General features: G+C 29.9%; 1 protein-coding gene and 1 long non-coding RNA gene across 6 annotated transcripts in view; one reads left to right on the top strand and one right to left on the bottom strand.

Annotated features, from left to right (window-relative positions):
- LOC136984366 (5'-AMP-activated protein kinase subunit gamma-1-like) overlaps nucleotides 1-19,520 on the top strand; it is a 131,942-nt gene that overhangs the window by 3,388 nt on the left and 109,034 nt on the right. For 2 of the 5 annotated variants that reach the window (XM_067281325.1, XM_067281324.1), the window contains exons 2-3: nucleotides 4,050-4,215; nucleotides 16,407-16,910. In XM_067281325.1, coding sequence (XP_067137426.1) covers nucleotides 4,069-4,215; nucleotides 16,407-16,910 — 651 coding nt within the window. In that variant the 5' untranslated portion in view covers nucleotides 4,050-4,068. Of the gene's footprint in view, nucleotides 1-4,049; nucleotides 4,216-7,246; nucleotides 7,970-14,897; nucleotides 15,091-16,406; nucleotides 16,911-17,383; nucleotides 17,906-19,520 lie in introns of those variants that run through there. The other 3 variants (XM_067281328.1, XM_067281327.1, XM_067281330.1) reach the window with 3 other exon arrangements.
- Nucleotides 1,220-18,864, bottom strand: LOC136984369 (uncharacterized). Its single transcript, XR_010882180.1, has 2 exons — nucleotides 18,015-18,864; nucleotides 1,220-1,730 (listed from the first exon to the last, which is right to left on the bottom strand). It is a non-coding gene; the product is annotated as an uncharacterized lncRNA (long non-coding RNA).

Genomic DNA, 19,520 nt, shown 5'->3' on the forward strand with positions numbered 1-19,520 from the left:
CGATTTCTTGTCCCGTTTGTCATTCGTAAACATGCTCCTTTCATACATGTTACTACTTTTTTTGTAACGTTCATAATATTATTCACAAATTTATAATTTTTTATGTCACGTCATTTTCTTCCAACGACAATTCATTTATCTATAATAAAGTTTCTTTTTAGAATAATTTTTATTTAAGCGAAAATCTGCATAAAAATATATTTGTACACGAGACATTATGTCAGCTCGCGCCACGTTACCTTAACTTTTCAATCATCAAGGGTCAATTACGTGATTTTTTCCACGTAACAATTGTTCTTTGATTTTCTCATCGATTTCGTCTCGCTCTGCTCAACCACGTGTTTAGTAAAACACCTATTTCAATTATTATTAATAGTAAAATGCCTATTTATTAGTTCTTAAATGTCACATAGCTTAACTATATGAAAACTATTTTTAAGAAAATACCATTTGGGGGCTCTCCAACCAACTTATTTGTAGAATCTTAAATATACAAATGTTTATCTTAAGAGTTAAATAGGCCTACATAAATAAGGAATTTGTGATGATTAATTAAATTTGATTGTTATTTCAAAGAGCAGAGAGATCGTAATGAAGAATAATCAGTGGCGAATTAGCACATCTGGAAGCCTTAAGTGCTCATTAATTTCTGGGATTCGTTGAATATTCCATTTAATATTTGTAAATGGAAATTAATGTACAAGTATTTCTGTTTGGGTCTTTTAAGTTCGGAATCACAAGCAAGGGCTTATTTTGCCTGTAGGATAATCTGCTAATGAGAATCAATAAAAGTTATAACAAAAAAGAACAGATATAAACGAACAAATTAATGAAACAGTAGAATTCTATTTTAGATTTTAGTAAAATGCGCTTAATAAAATGACAATTTCAATCAGTATGGCTTTTTTTACTCTTATCATTACAATTTTTGTATTTATTTCATTCATAATTCTCAATCGTTCATATCAATTTTACCACGTTATTTTCACGAGCAAATTTCATTATCAGTTACAATTCATACGTTCCAACCAACCACGTGTTTTCTGAAACCGCCATTTTTATTTTTTTATTTTCTCTGAATTTTTTACTGTATTTCCCAATTATTTGATTTCCCCTTGTAATTCCAATCATCTAAAAAATGTCAATAAATGAATCATTGATGACGAAATGTCTTCCATCCTTGTCTTCGTTATCTGTTTAAACTCACAAAAATATCGACTTATTTTCAAAATAAAATTTAAAATTTAATTCAGTATGAAAGAAATACAATTATTGCGATAATTTACACTTCAAACTGATCATATGACTTTATCATATACAAACATTGTAAAAGATAATTATATATTTTGATCGGATTATATCACAAAACTGGCACCGAATCATAAAGCTTTCTTCAATTGGCAACCATATGTAATAACATCAAAGTAACCTGTTAAAAGACAATCCAAATGTAGAACACGTGATTGCTTTAAAATCACCGGAAATTTAAACTCGACCTCGAACTCGACCTTGTCCTTGACACGAGGCAGTACAGTTGTCAGAGCGTCTGTTTTGTGAGTATTTTTTCTATGTTTTCGATACGACTGAGTACTTTCAAGGTCTGTTAAAAGTTTGCCAGATTGGACACGTGACCGAAGGGTTTTCGAACGTAAATAGTTTACTTCTTAAGGATTCACTGATGCTCCTTTTAGAAATAAGTTTCTGGAGTTTTTCCAAAAATCTCTATGCAGCTAGAAAAGAGAAAAACAATAATAAAAAAGAGTAGACACCCATGACCTTCTAAATTTGCAGAGGAGTTATAAATTATATTCAAGTAAGCGAATGGAAATTGGATCACTTACAAGAGCTACAAAATGCGAAACTTTCTTTGGTTTACATTTTTTATTTATTTATTTATTTTTTCAATTCGCGTAAGTTATCTGCAGAATGATAAGTTTACAAATAACATCGCTGCAACTCATCACATGAATAAGTTATAACAGAAAAATATATTAACTTCGGTCTATATTTTAGTTTTAAATATTTAAAAAATGCATTTTTCCGCCCTGAAAAATAAGTAAGATCTCGGAAAAATCTATAAATTAATAATAAGATTCGCAAACTTATTCATAATCTAAATAGCATTAGAATATTTTAAAATATAAAAGAAACGCTTAAATTAAAACATTTAGTATGTTATAATATTAAAAACAAGTTTTATATTTTTCCATCTACGCAAAAAGAATTTTTAATCCATAAACGCCATTAAGATGACAAAGCAACGAAAAAAAAAATTCCCACATGGAAATGCATAAAAAATTCTAAATTAAACTTTGAAAAGCGAGTTTAAGTTTAGCACGCGCATTAAGAAATTTCTAAATTATGATAATAGAATGTTATTTTTAAACTATGTCATGTAATTGGATGTTTACTTATCTGCCATCTTGCCATTTTTATTCTATTTCATTGCGCTTCTTGTTAAACAATTCACGAATTCGTTAAGAATTAGAAGTGATGCAACGAGGTGACGAGAAAATTCTGATTAAATTTGCCAAAATCGGATGTCATTTAGGATTAAATTCAGGTCGTAATTGCCACATAACTATATTTACAAACTTCCCAGAAGATTGTTTTAGCTGGCAAGTTTAAAAATACAATAGTTTTTTCTTGAGCTTTAATCTTAATTTATCCGCATTGATTAAGAATCGCGTAATGTAATAGAGAAGAATGAATTTCTTTTTCTGATAAATCGCATAAATAAATTTATTTAGTCGTATCTAAATCTCAGAAAGCATCCAAAATTTGTCATCTGTACTAGAAATAGGAATTTGAGAAGTGCATTGCTCCGCTTTCCGGAAGATATAACCATAAAAGACGTTTAGAATGACAATGAAAGAATATATGGATACGGGAAAATAAGAATTGACAGATGGTTGTGATATTATAGCCGACGTGTATTCTCAGTACCTATTGATAGGCAGCGAAATATAAAACGAATATAGTAACAGTAGAATAGCAATCTGCAAAATAAATAAAATGAAAATTTGAAAGATAATCTGGGGAATTAAATCTTTAAACACATTAAAAATGTATTGCACCGAGTTAATTTAACAGTATTATGCTCTTCATCACTCTAATCGAGTCATGCTTAATTTAACAATTATGCTCGGTGATTGGAGTGCTTGTCTATATTTAAACGGTAATCACGTGACATCCTTACCATTATAATATCGTTCTTTACCTTTCGTAACTAACATAAATCAATATTCAACACTAGAAAACGATTCGATCTCTGTTTGCTAATCTTTTGAACTTCCGTCGGCAATACATAATGCAAAATATTTTAAGTAAATATAATAATAAATAGTCTTCTTTTGCTGTTTTTAAACACCTCTCGATTTTTACTTTTTAATGGAAACTTTTAATATTTAAGTACTAAATAAGTTATATTAAGCATTTGTGAATTTAAATCACTTGATCTAAATGCTAGTGTAGATGGTTCAAGAAGAAATAATTTTGTAAATATTTAAGATTTTAACATTTAAAATCTATTATGCTTTACATTTTATGTAAAATGTAATTTAATCTATAACAGATTGGATTTAAGCATTTTTTAATGTCTATATTATTAAAATAAGATACAGTAGAACATCGATTATCCGACCATCGATTAACCGACTTATCGGTTAACCGACCGCGTTTTAGTCGGCAAATTCAAATGTCCGCTAGTGATGTGGCGCTACACTATTTGGTTATGTCTTGGCTACTTTAATATTATTTTTGTTAAATTTTTGCATGTTTTAGCTGGCAGCACTGGCTCGATTATGAAAGGGAGGCTAGTATTTAAACCAAGCCTAATACACTATACTAATAATGTATTTTTTTCATACTTTTCGGTTATCCGACCTTTCAGTTATCCGACCAACCCCAGTCCCCAATTAAGTCGGATAATCGATGCTCTACTGTAATTTAAAAGAAACATGTAATTAATAATGGTTATTAATGTCTTTATGACGAAATATAAATAAAGTTTGATTGATTTTATTACAACCAGTTTATATTTATTTCAGTAATTTCGTCGATCGAAGTATGAAGGAACTCAAAATGTTTCCACAAATTACCGAAGAAACGGAAGAAACATTGTTAAATCTCGAAGAAAATGATAACAACAACAAAACGACAAATCTTCCTCTCGTGGACGGAAAAGGGACTAAATGCACTTCCCCTTTCTCTGACGTAAGTAAATTCAAAAATAAAAACCCGAACGCGATTGGTTTATTTGTTCCAAATTTTGAAACGGTTAATGAGCCTGTCACTGTTAACCTTCAAATGCCGACAATTTATCGATTTTTCGACGCAAAACAAAAATGTTTAAAGAAAAATAAAGAAGTAAAATAACTAAAGAAGCGTTAAAAGATAATCGACATGGCAACCAAAAATAACTAAAAACTTTATTAAATTGAAGTTTTATGCGTTTTTAAACGAATAAATATTATTACTTTTTATCTCTTTGTATTAGAAATATAATTTTGACACTATTTTTAACGATAATTACTTTTAAAAATTTCCTATTAAAAAATATTTATTATGTGTATATGTGCTCGTGTCGCCATCTGGAAGAAGAAGAAATAGATTTTAAAATTAAATTTTAAATTACTGAAATATTAAATCGTTACATTTCTGTTATAAAAATAACCATAATTGAATTATTTAAACTTTCTAAAATTATATTCTTATCAAATTTTCAATTCGATAGTAAAATCCCCCAACTCCCTGTGACGTCATCGGTTTTCGTAAATATTTAATTTCGGCGTTTATTTTACTTTTAACGTGATGGACAACCGAAATAAATATTTAAATTTTAAAATATTTATATAAAGATGTGTGTGAATGAGTTTTAACTAAGCACGCTTAATGCTACGAGTGATTATTATTTTAAACGGTTTATTAATATTAGGAACGGAGAAGAAAGTATATGCCTATACAATAATTTTAATCGATTTGTTTCTTATATTCGTGACATTGTCAGGTATTTATAACTATTGCAATCACGTAGCTACGCTCCATCTACCGACGAGATTTGTAAACAGCGGAGTTACAGCTGGATAACTCGAAACACGAGATCGATCGATTAACGGATTAATGACCTATATTGCATCAATGTGGATGCTGACCAGAATCCGATTTAAACGATATCTCGCAGCTATTCCCCCGTCTGTAGCAATTTATATCACGTAGAATTAACCGAAACGTCACTAATCACGTTTAAGCTCTCGCGGAGTACAACGTCACTCCCCAATTTTCCAATTGGGTTAGTCTGTAAACGTCACCTTATTTGAAATTTTAAATGCTTGTTTAACGGTCGTGTTCTTCAAAGTTATATTTATATTAGAGGTATTTAATATATTTTATCATGCCATTGTCTGTTATGAAAATATTTAATTCGAGGACAAATGAATTTGTTTTTCCTTTGTTTTATATTCTTTAAAAATGTATTCATTACCGTAACTAGTTTAATTGGTTCATTTGAATTTTTAAAAAACGAAGTTCGTCGGCATTGGCTGAAACTTAGTTTACGTAAAAAAATTTGATTAGATTAATTAGAAAATGTATCCAAAATCACATTATGTACTGTTCAGTACATTTGCTCGATTTAAATTTCGCAAGGCTCTCCAATTTAAATTTTTAAATGTTAAAAATAACATTTAATTAAATTAAAATTTATGTAAATTAATTCTTTCATTAAATTAATTATGCAATTAGGTCAACGAGTTTAAATTTTATGTAATAACGCTTGACAGGGAATGGTCAATGCTAATTATTTAGAAATGGTCAGTGAATTTGAAATTTTCTCACCATTTCTGAGTGATTATATAATGTATTTGATTAGGTTACGGGATTATGCAAACGTTTAAACGGTATTAAATATGCAGAATCACTAGAATTTTCGAATACAATTTTCTCAAAGACGATTGGTTAAAATTCTAACGATTAATTATGTGATGCATTTTCAAACATTTTCAAATTAAATTATTATCATTATCTTTGATTACAATAGATAAATTTTACAATGGATACAATTATTTTTAATCAAATCGACAATATTACGATGTTGCAATACATGCAAAATCATCAAAGTTAAATCGCATTGCTAGGTTATTAAATTTAATGAATGCACAGTTTTAGAAACAATAAAATATCTTTTCTTTTAATAAAATATGAAATTTAAATATAATTTTAAGCGTTTAAAAATGAAAAAAATGTATAGGGAAAATCTGGCCGGTTTATAATGCCTTAATTCAAGGACATCCGCGCCGGTTATTCTCACACCACATGTTGACAATAATAAAGCGTGTTTTGTATACAATTACAGCGGATGTTCTATTCTATATTAAATAATTAGATATCTTTCTTGAATTTTATGCTGGAATTTTCGAATAATGGAGAGCAAATTTCAAAATCAATTGCTTTTTAATATTTATAAAAATATTAAATTTTCAAAATTTTATCAGAATATCAGGAAGATTAAAAATATGCGATAATTGCACATTTTCTACAAGTTACACAGTAAACATTAGAATAAATTCGAAATTGATTGACGCGATAGCGTTATGTCAAACACTATTTTTAACGCAAAGGTGCATTGACTTTAGTTGTGCCATCTGGTGTAAAGAAATATACTTAACTTACTTTAAAGTTATATCCATTGTTTTCTTTCTCATCAACGAGGTGAACTTTTTTAAAATACATTATCAAACCTCGGCTTGACTGTACCGTAACGTATCAAATTAACGAGCGAATTATTATAATTTTTCACTATTACTTCGTTCTTTATAGTGCTAATTGATTAAATATTTACAGGTTTTTAATTGGACGAAAGACGATTCAGAATTTTTATTTAGGATTGGTTCAATCTCTTTGAATCCTCGTTTAATTGGCAATTATTGACGTGTCCTCTATATTTGAATTTTTTTGAGTTTTTAAATAGCATTTACTGTCTTACCGTATAGTCTAGATAATTAATAATTCAAATTGTGTATGAAACTTATATTGAATTTTTATTTCTTTTTATTATAAGCTGCCAGCTGGAATCTCAACATTTTATAAAAACATGAAAATTTCATTCTCCACGCAAAAAACATTAGAGTTAAACGAAAGTGCGCAAATTATATAAAATAATTTCGTTTTCGAAAGATTTTTTTTTTGTTTTTTTTCATATTCTATCAGCTAGTGTTTATCTAATCTCACCTGCCCTTCGTGCTTTTCTCATCCGTTAGATAACCGCAATGATAGAACGGAAATCTAAAGCTGCGAAGGTGTCTGCAGGAAAGAAAAAAAAAATAATTGTACCTGAAATAATCACGTGATTGGCGCATAAACGCCACTCTCTCGCGTGTTATCCTGGATATTTTACTTCCACATTCGACGCAATCCTATACCGTTAGTTATGTGATCTATTTGTTTCTAGAGGCCGCGTGACGTAAAGTTCTGTCCAGACAATCCGTCACGCGCACTAACCGAAATATAGGATTATCGATGTTATCCTCCCCTTAGAAAGTTGATAACCCCTATTGGGGTAAAAATACCTGGTCGCGTGTGATATCTGAAACCACAAATGACGAAGATCTAAACAACCGGAGCGCGATCACGTGTTTTCAGAAGGCGACGTTCGCCATCTGTAAAAGAAAAAATAAACGGGATAAGAGGAAAAAACCGACTGGACCGCTTCGATCCAACGGTTATCGACCGTGCACACTGCTTCTCTTGTCACGTGATGGACAATCTCCGCCAATCATATGTTTCCTCTCTAACGCTGTAGACGCCGTGTGTGTGCGTGCGCTTGCGTATATGTTAGCACATAAGCCGTACGTCGGATCGTTTGCACACGTGTGCTTGTGTTTGTGTGCTGTGGACCGCGGCAAAATATCTTATTTCTGTGATTTAACTGGAGCGTGAAACTTATGGATAATCGGAAGTAGTCGGTTAAGAGGTATGTTTGAATCACGTGATTTATGGGTGTAATCTTACGGGACGTTCCGTAATAACGTATTGAGAGCTATGTGGCTCTCTCTCTCTCTACACTTAGTGGATGGGTATTTATAATACTGTGTATAAGTCTTATATTATTTCGACAGCATATATTTTTACAATACTGAAATCATATTTAGATCGATAGGGTTATATAAATCACTGCACGCATAATGCAATTAGAATACCAATACTGATTAGACCAAGTAATGGCGGAACGAATCGCATTATATTATATACCATGTGCTTCTAGAAATATTTTCGTGTTAAGAAACGGAATCAACTTAAAGGCGCTTACGTGTTGAAAGTGCACGAAGTACGAGAATGTTCTAAATATTAAATACATTACAATTACTTCGGAAGAGCATCACAAAACAGCATAGCGTGTAGCGAACATCTTTAAGGTAGGTTAATTGACCCAAGATTTTCTCAGGGCTTAAAAATATGTCAAAATTATTTCGAAATAGGACATCTTTTCCTGTAAACTGATTGCACAACTGTCGATCTAACTAGTTTAACGAGAATATATAAAAATCATTTATGGATAATGTGTCTATAAAGAAGTCACGTGACGCAATGCCCCAAGGATCAGGTTTGTTTCTCGTACTTGACGTACTCCACGACTTCGGTAAAGTATGTTGTATCGGCTTTAAGATCTAAAATACTAGTAGAAAATTTTTAATTATGTATAACAAAGAATGTAGACGGGAAAAGTTTAGTTTGAAATGCAATTGCGCATTTCAGTAGTGATTCCGATTGGCACGACAACGAGATATCGAATTTTTTGATACGCAGAAAATCGAATTAAGCCTGAAAATAAAAATACAGATCTAAGATGTGTTTGGGGTAAATCACATCTGTACATATTTAATTCAGTTTATTGTAACAGGAATCCGCGGAATGCAAATTCGTCTTATAATTTTGAAATATATCTCTTTAACATTGTATAATTCTAGAATTACATTCTCTTAAATATCCTACGAAATAAATAAACCGATTTCGTCAATCTTAAGTTTCAAAATATTAAAATATATGTGACGGTATCTTAATTATAATTAAATCATGAATGTTAATGACCATGAAAACTAGAAGCTGACCAATCAGTAATGGCACACGATTTATCGCTCTTGATAAGGAAAACTGTTCTTAGCTAGTAGCAACGGATCGATATTCTGATTCCTAATTCTTTTTCGCTATTTAAAATAATATAATAACTCCGAAACGGACTTTTCGTTCAGAGTTTGAGTACAGAAAGTAAGTTAGAAACCTCGAAAAACACAAAAACAAACAGTTTACCGGGTCTTCAGCAATTTCCGAATCACGTGACTAGTGTTTCTCTTCTACGGTTGCCAATAGCGACGGAATGCAGCCAATGAGAGAGCGTCGAAAATTGGTGTCGGAAGTAGCTAAACGGAAATGATAAAATGCGCGCGGGAGCACCTTTTTTTATATATATATTTTTTTCCTATCGCGCGTGAAAAGAACATTTCGCTACATCTGTAAACAACATATGTTAGGCGTGTTTTGCGTAGTCACTATGTTTTATATGTTGTAGCGTGTTAAAACTTTAACCTCGACTATAACTTCGGTTATAACAAAATTTTTTAAAAGTTACTTCGGTTAATATTTTTTAGCCAATTTTATTTTAAAAATCAATAATTGCCAATATTTTGTGTCTGAACTTTAATTTTTTTAAAAAAATAGGCCTATATGTTGTAATTATAGCCTTATGCCTCTCAAGTTGTTCTACTTTAATGCAACATTAGTCGAATTTTTTTAAATCGAGAGAAATTCTAGCGTTTTGAACACAATTTTTAGGTTTTTATATAGTGTGATGTCATAATAATTATTTAAAAAAAAATAAATAGTGAAATGTGGAAATTTTTAATTTAATCCGTTTATATTTATTCTTATTGGTATTATTTAAATTTTTATAGAGAAATCTAGAACCGTAATCGATAAAACACTTTTGTTTTTAACTTTTTAATTTCTTGTTTTGTTTTATTGTGTTTGGAGGGTGGTGAATACAGCCTCTGCATACTCCCTTTCATATAACTGTTGTTGTTATTATTATTTTTTTCAACTAATAAACAAACTGGCTACTTAAAAGTAAAGGTAAAATTACAGTTAAAATAATTATTAAAAACTTTTCGAATAATACAAAACTATTTTATTTTCTGTAGCCTATATATCACGAAAAAACATTACATCTTTGACATACGATCGTAGTCTATTGATTCCGAAGTTCTACGTGAAAACGTTTTCCACGTGTCCTATGCTATGTATTCTTTGTACTTTGTACATATATTCGTATTCTTTGTATATCAAAAGTTTTCTGCACATAATATTATGTTTCGTATATTTTGCATGTAGTGCGAAGTCGTTGTATTTCGTACTATTACAATTTAAGTGTTATTTACATATTTTTACTTGTTCTATACACTTTCGTATGATAATATATGTTCTCTTGATGTATTTCTTTGTGTTTCATATGTTATTCAACTTTATATTCTACGAGAATATTGCAAATAGACCATATAAAACTGAAATATAAAATTGTTTATGACAATAATAATGTTGTCATAATGAAGGAACTTGTAGAATTCATAAAACTGCGCTTAAGGGTCTCCTTTTAAGATAACGAAATTGATCGAACTATGAAAATTTTCTGTTATGATACTGTAATAACATTAAATCTAAGTTTATTGGAATAAGATATCGATTTAAGCGCTCGGTATTCTACAATTTTGGAAAATGTGTGTTACGAGTGCTTCTACGAGTAAATTGATAAATATAAATTTCATATTGAATAAATTATCCATTAAATATTCTTGTAATAATAGTTTTTCAATCATGAGTAGATATTACCATTATTTCAAAGAAATTTCATATATTTCATAAAATTAACTGTAATTATAGGGCGGAAAATATGACGTCAGCACAATCAAAATGCAAATTCTTGTTAGATCATGTTTTTTAATTAACATTGCTTAAATGTTTTGTCGATATTTATTTTAAACAACAGTCGTAAATCTCAATTACTATTTCAATATCAAATATTTAAAAGATGGATTTATTTCAGAATAAAAACAATTAAGTTTCTAGCTTTTACAGCATATCTTTGTGCGTAATATGTTTATTTAATATTAACTCTACCACCGAAACGACAAAATTAAGTAAGAAGAGAATCATCAAAGGATTTAGAATTCGTTTAATATTTTAATGCAAATAATAGAATAAATCGAAATTCTCTAAAAACTATTATCTTACAGGAGATAACTCTTGTAAGCATGTTTATCGCTGCACGAATAAATGAATAATAATTTCAAGTCCTTCAAGACACGTAAACACTTTTTATTAAACAACTAGAGGCAATTTATGTCGATCTGCATTGTAGAATGGCGCAAAATGTACTGCCGTAGGATAAGAAGAAGAGAAAAATAGATTGTTACAACTTTAAAATGGAAGCACGAATAAGAAACAGGTTTACAGCGGTAGATGTACGAATATTGCCATGAATATATTTATTACTTTAATACCATTATATAAACTACATTATGTAGCTCATAACGTGTTTTAATATTTAAAAAGTAAATAGAAAAATAAAATTTGATAGGAACTATATTAATATAAAACTAATAAGTAGGATCGGTTTGTCATTCGATATTATAATGACATTCCAGCTTGATATAGCGCTCTTATTTTGTTATAAAAATATATCGCTACAAGAATAAATTGCTGTCAGACGAAATGATTAATTTTTTTTCATAGCGTCGTCTAAAACCTTTCTCTAAGGAATGGCTCGCTTCTCAGTTCTATTTATGCTAACAGATCTCAGTTCTATTGACTGCATAACCCGCGCGAATTCTTACTCAATAGAAAAACGGATTGAATTCCCGCACATGGAGTTACGAGTTACGCAAGAGGTTCACCTTCAAAGGACAACTAAACCCGTTCTGTTAATTATTTTCCATTTTATATTCTGACCTATTTATGCTTCCTCGCAAATCACACGAGTTATGACTATTCTTCGAGATCCTTACGTTCTACTTTAAGCGTAATATTTGCACGACTCTCAATATCTCGATGGAAAACAATACTCGGAAACACGTAACTCTGATACCTATTAAGATCGAAAATCATTAAATCGCAGTTACGTGATTTAGATTTGAAATTTTAACCCGTAAAAGCGTATTAACGTGATCTGCATCTCATTCCCTGATTAAACAAGTTGCTGTTTGAAGTTACAAGCGTAGTCGAGCACTTTCAAGTGGATGTTTACCAAAAGGCGAGAACGAGAAAACATTCAGCTGTTCCCATCATGTGACAGAAAGCTATAAAGTATACCGCATTTTAATTGGCAGCTTGGCAGATGCTAACGAGTAAACGAACAGCTGTTATCGAGATTTGTATTATTCATCGTTTGATTATTTCACTAAAAGCGATCGTCATTGGCTCACGATAACGCGTCGTTCACGTGAACGAAGTTCATGACCCCGCAGTTTACAGAATGTGAGTTGGAAAAAAAGGTAATAATAAAATATAATCATTGACAAATAAGTGAAATGCCATTCGAAAATTTCACGAATCTATGCCAAGAAAACAGCAGGAAAAAAAAGCCGAGATGCCAAACGAGACCGTCAATCGTTTCCTTATTTAGAGGAAAACTTCGTTATTTATAGAAATGCCATATCGATCGCGTGAAAATACTTTACTGATTGATTAATCGAACGAAAAAAAAAAGTGAATAATAAAGTCAATTTATTCTTCGATTTGACTTTAAATCATCAACGACGTCACGCGTGTATAAAGAAAAAGTCACGTGCAAAATATCTTAGCGATAATAGCGCGTACGTTCGCGGAAATCGCGCGACTTGCGTTTCATCACGGCTTCTATACCAGAAATCGATGACCCTCTTCACATGAATTTCATCCCGAGTGGTAAAATGGATCACGTTTAACTTACAGATGTCTCCTATACATTTGCAGACACTCCAGCTGTATTTTTCTACTGCATGAATGGTATCGCGTAATGTGACGCTTTTTTAAAGTCGCTCCAGTTCAATCGGGAGTTGAATAATGGTAATCACGTGACATACAGTCCAATTCGGTGAGAGTGACGTCGTCATAGCAACCACCACCACGAAATATTTTGAGATTATTTTCTCATAAAACATCGGAGTAACGCGTTTATAGTCGAAAAATACGGTTACTGACACACGAATCGATTTTTAAAAAATTCATTGGCGCCATCTTTTGTCAAATTAAGAAAATATTTTTAAAAAATTTATTTAACAATTTTTGCGACTTCTATAGTTCACATAAAATAAGTTTATAAGAAAAAAAATTCTACTTAATGAATAATCAATTAATTAAATAAATCACTGAAGCCGAATAGGTTACGTCATCTTTTCGTTGAGTCACGATTAATCCAAACAAATATTGTAAATTAGTGATAAATTAACAATATTTAATTTACAGTAATTATAATAAGTAACTTTCGCAAGAAAATAAAATTAAAAAATATTAATGAGTAAAAGAGCACGTTTCTTATCAAAGTTAAGGTAAGTTTTAGCTAATCATTAAATCATATTATTTGCAGCTTAATTAGCGAAAAATATAATTTTAAGCTTTAATAATTGTAGAATAATAAAATATGTTTGTGAAAGAATGGCTTATTAACCCGGTATTCTATATAAGAACACGCGACAGTAACTCTGTTTTCTTGCCGTAACAGTTACGGAACTGCGCTATTATTCGTTTTGTTCCGCATTGAAACAAATAAAAATAATTTATTTTAGAATTAAACCTGAATTGCGAATCTCAGCAAATTTTACAATTAAAAAAAAAATAATAATAAATAACTATTATTATTCTCTATGTAAGGCTTAATCCATTTTATGAACTAATTTTTAGGGTAGAAAAATTCTCATTCTAGGAGAGATAAAACATTGAAACCAACTGTAATTTTGTTCACTGATAATTTATCTCTTGTAAATTCTTCGTGCCTAAACATTTTAAGCCGTAAAAGTTGCTATTACATAATTTCATCAATGGTAAAATTATAATTAGGATTTGCGCAATTGAAGTTTTGCTCACAGCTCTTGTTAACTGATGTGTACACGTTACTTAGAAATGGAAAATGAATTGTAATTCTTCTCCTTTGACCCAATCATTTAATAAGGTTGTTGTTCTATACAAGTCACTGGAGCCAAGTACTACCTCTGCAGAAACATGCCATCGTCTAAAATGTCATTTCGTTTTCGCATTTCGTGTATATGTGTCGTAAGTATTCGTAAATATAACTTTTTAACCTGTTCGCTGATTTGGCAAACTCTTCCTGTTTCTAAAAAAATATATTATGGCTATTTAGAATAGATTTAATTTCATATAGGTTTATTTGGATCTAAAAATCTTTGTTATTGTTCTACTGATATTTAAATTTTTCTAAATTCGTCCGATAATGGAGACGAAACCTAATTATTTTTCATCGAAGGAGAAAACTGAAAAATAAAGGCAATGAATTTTGTCTATTTTCATTTGTATTTTGCAAATAGAAGTGGAAAATATGGACCGATTGCTTATTAAAAAGGATTTTCAAATGTTTTCAAATATTACAATTGCTTTTTATTGGTCGCTATCTGTCACGTGATTCAACTGCACTAACTGCTATTGGTTATTTCTTATCGTTTCGACACAGTTTCTCCAATAGTCTCGCAAGTTATGGAACACGTGATATTTTTCTCGAGTTTAAAAATGAGAGTAACATTGCAGGGAAACTAAATATCGTTTATGCATTCTACGAATGTAGGAAAAATTCCAATAAAAATTAAAATATTCAGCAAAAACAAGATAAAAGTGCGTATAAATTAATAAAAAATTCACGAGCATTAGATACACTGTTTAAAACTGTTTTCTGGATCTGTCCTTAGTCTCTATTTGTGTCTAGTGACAGATATAGCCTCTTAATTCCGGTCCAAGCGACGTCAGCGCCAGAAGGGTCGACGTCAGTCGAATTGTAGAAGAGATCGGCTGTGGTAGCGCAACACATCCTCAGCCGATCTCCACATGGCGACCAACAAGGTATGTAACTCTTTCCATAATTCACTTCCCATAGATGTAACATTCAATAAAAACGACCGGAAACAAGTTTTTTGCGATTGCATCCTTTACAGATGCGGTATTCTAACGTATATCTACATTTTCGTCACATGGCATATTTGGATAACTAATCGATTATCAAGTCGGACTAGTAGACGCCTCAAAAATTGACTGTTATTTTCTCTCAAAAATAAAAAATAAAATAAAAAACTTGCTCTCTAGAAGAATGCAAGATTTTGTTTTCTTATTCTCTCGAGTGTGTATATTTTGTGAGGGTAGTTTAGGGTGCAATTTGTTTTTAAAGTACGTATTAAACATTTTCTCGTGTTATGTGAATTACGCTAATGTTTATCAGTTGCAATTCTTTCATTAATTGCGATTTTATTACACTTAACACAACTTAAAAATACGTTTTTTATTAATACCACTTTATAAAGTCATTACAATGTGAAACATTGTTAAAAATTAAACATTAAATAAATTAATAGCGAATTCTTGTGGCGCAGAAGAATTTTTCTTCGATAACTCCGTGAGCAAACAGGATTAACTGTTAATCTTTCTAAGGAGATTGCTAACGTTCAAACAATACAAAATGTATTTGTATTCACTGCTAACTGTTTTAATTATATATATATATATTATATGTAATATGTACTGTACTTGTATAAAAATATTTAAAGGTCAATATTATGAAATCTTTAAGAATCGTAATTTTTCAAATGTCAAACTTGTATATATTTTGTATCAAGCTGTACAGGTGTGTACTCCCTGTGTTACTCAACTGGCTGATTTGGCATAGTGACTTAACAAGCTGTAGATGTTTACAAAGACAATCAGATTTAGAGATTTCCGGTGTTGTGCTTGGCCACGCGAAAAAGACTAGAATAGATATCTATGCTATATCTTGAAGATGAAACCTAACATTGACTTTAGTAATCTTTATTTTGAACTTTGGAAATAATCCAAAAATATAAACAAATTATAAAATATAATGCCACGAATATCCAAATGTTTATTTATTAAACAAGGAGGTTTTATTTTATATACTTCTGCCGTCTTTTAAATAGTTTTTCTTCTTTGCTTTTTGGTTTTTTCTTGTTATTTTTGCTTTGAGTGATGAGTTTGTCCGCTTAAAAGTCATTCAGACGAAGGTTTAATATTTATAACATTGTATTTAATGATGCACGTGCGTGTAGTATTTACTATCAGCTATCTGTTTACCTATCGGTCGACTCAACATCCTTACGTTTAAGTAACATATACATCTGTATTAATCCATGTCATTTATTAATTTTCAGGATCCATCGTTAGTGATACCAAAAATCATCACCGAAGACGTGGATAAAATGGCAGCGGACAACGACTGCTATCTGGGTCCACCATCCTCTAAGAACAGAACTCGATCCCTTTCAGGTGGTACCTATCGTCTCGCACCTCTTCCTCTAAGGGATGCACTGACAAATAGAATGAGAAGACAGTCTGGTGATGACGTATTAACGGGAATTAGCCCCTCTAGAAGAGCAGCGTTATTAGATGCTTTCCGTCCTCGTTCAAAATCCGATAGTAAGAGTAAACGTCCCACATTTATTGCTACATTAAAGAACTCATTAGGAAATAGTTCTCCCAAGAATAGTACTCAAACGCTTCCAGCTTCTAATAATCATTTAGATCCATTTGCACAAGCTGGAGATTTTAAAAGACCACGTTCCGGTTCTGAAAGTAAGACTTCCGGGCCAGTTTCCAAAGTTATCGAAATGTTTCGTGGCAGATCTCACTCCATGACATCAGATTTAAGGCTGAAGGTAGGTACTATTTCATTTGGTAAATTTAAATTTATGATTATTTATCCCCACAGTATTTACTACGTGAAAATGTCTAATAATCAATAATGATTTTAAATACTAAGCCTGTTTATTTAATAAATTAAATTTTAATTTTCTACACGAGGTTACGTACTTAGTATTAGTGTCATTGTCACCTACTTGAGATTAACGTTTTAAGTAGTTATTTTAAGATAACAGCTTTGTTTCGTTGTTGCTAATGGGTACATTGATATATGCTGTACATTTACGTCATAGGAGAACGTAACTATTAACTAAATTTGGAGTACTTAAAAGTTTAAAAACGAGCACCAAAACTTTTAAAAATTCATTTTAATCACATACAATAGAAAATTTAATAGATTATTACTAAAAGAAAAATACTTTTACACAATGTTTAACTAAACTTTAAAAAAAAAAACTTAAAATTTTTCTTCTTTAATAGATGGTTACATATTTTATTTTCAAAAAATTGGTTCAAATATAGTTATTTTTATTAATTTATAATACATATATATGTTAACTGCATATGTATAAGAACGACAAAACTCATTCTAATATTCCTTCTACTTATTAAACTGGCGTTTGTACTGTATAATGAAAATAAAAAAGACTAAACAAAATTAAACATTTCAAAAGAAAGAATAGCGTGGCATTATATACAAAAGAACGTGTTCAGTAACTACTTCTTCAAATGTTAATTTACTTCAATGATGACGTCACAATCCCCAACCAATTGGAGATAATCAAAATTGTATATGATAAAACAACTGCGGAGTATATAAAGTATGTTAGAAGTGCGCTCAGTTATGAATATTGGAAGCAGAACTCGGGTAAAGGACAAAAAATTAGTTACATAATATAATAACATTATTAAGAAAACCGCAATGTCAACTCATTCCGACAATTATCAACAACTAAGGAGTCTGTCATTAGATTCTTATAATCTTGGTAATCAGTTAAGGAAATTGTGGAAGGTAAGTAAGAAGATATTTTGTATTATTTGGAAAACTAATTTTTAATTATCTGTTTTATTAACGTGTTATTTAGAAATATTTATATTTTTAAGTTAAGAAATATGCTTACCGTTTAGCAGACACAAGGACAGCGTATGACTTTTGTATCTTTTAAGGAACAATTGCATTTTTCTTTAAGTATGACATATGAATCACCTTTGGTCTCTGCTCGTTTTCCTTTATTATTGTTTACTGCTGATATTTTTTTTTTAAATTAATTGCATTTCTGAAAGGGAACAAAAGATATAGAAAAGAGGAAAAAATCGCTTAATTTAGTTGACATTTAAATTTAAAATAAATTTTATTAAATATTTTTATGTATTTTAAATAATCTTTGGACTGAGTTTATCCTGGACTGTGTGATAAAATAACAACATTATCTTAATTTTATTTATCTAAATGTAGTCTTATGTCTGTTTTTATCTTTTTTTAAACTTATTTTTTTATTATCAGAAAAGGTATAATTACCTGTAATGTATGATTGTTATTATTAAATTTTTATACTAGAAATTTCATTTCCATTGCATAATATTTCCTATACTATGTTCGCTCTAAATATTGTATAATGAGATAACTTCCTCAATTAATTACTAAACTGATACATGAGAAGCTAGTTACCCTTTAAACTTGTTAATCTAAGCTAGAACTTTAACATAACTAATAGAAATATTTTAAATAGATTTGATTTAGGCCAGGAAATCCTGGATTATGTACCCCAATTTTCTAAATATCCTCTATTAAAATGTTTTATCACAAGAGGAATTTGTTTTGATGTAGATTTAAAATATTACTTCTAAAAAGATTTGTGTGCGAGTTATTTTAAAATACTCTACTACAAGGAAAAACTACATTTACAATTACATTTATTTATTTATTTATTTTTTAATTCAATAGATTAACAAATAATTACTTTCTTACTCTTTAACTTTCCTTTATGCGTTTATTTCCTCATAAGAATGTATGAAAAAAAAACTTTAAAAATCATAATAATTGCTGAGATGTAATTCAAACTTATATAGAAATCCCTATAAGGTTTTAGTTTATACCAATAAAAGTTATTTATATATGTTGTAACTATCATTCTAAACAAGTAGACGACATGGAATACGTTAAAATTAGCGTTGTAAGCTTAAATATTTTTGTAAAAGAATAATTTTCTTTAATCCTAATATTTTAACAAACCATGAATATTAAATAAACACACCTTATTAGTTGTAATGACTAAGCCATTTTAAAATTAAATAAATATATTTTACAATTGTTCTGAATGACTTTGTAGAATTTTCTGTAATAAAGAAAATTCCAGTTGAAATTGTCTATTTATGAAACTTTCCCCAAAAAATATCATTTTTTTTTTAATACTATAATTTATATTCTATTAATGTACTGTTCAGTATTACTATGTTCTAACGATATCTTTTATCGGTAAAATTAATTTTACTATTATATAATACAGGAAAAATTCTGAAAAGTGAAATAGTAAACATAAATATTGTAATAAATTCATTATCAATAAAAATGTCGAGTAGATTATTGAAATATTAATTTGAAAAGATTCCAGCAGTAAATACTGTAT

This window comes from Centruroides vittatus, unplaced genomic scaffold (assembly GCF_030686945.1).
Source record: "Centruroides vittatus isolate TY-2023 unplaced genomic scaffold, ASM3068694v2 contig_918, whole genome shotgun sequence".
Classification (NCBI taxonomy): Eukaryota; Metazoa; Arthropoda; class Arachnida; order Scorpiones; family Buthidae; genus Centruroides; species Centruroides vittatus.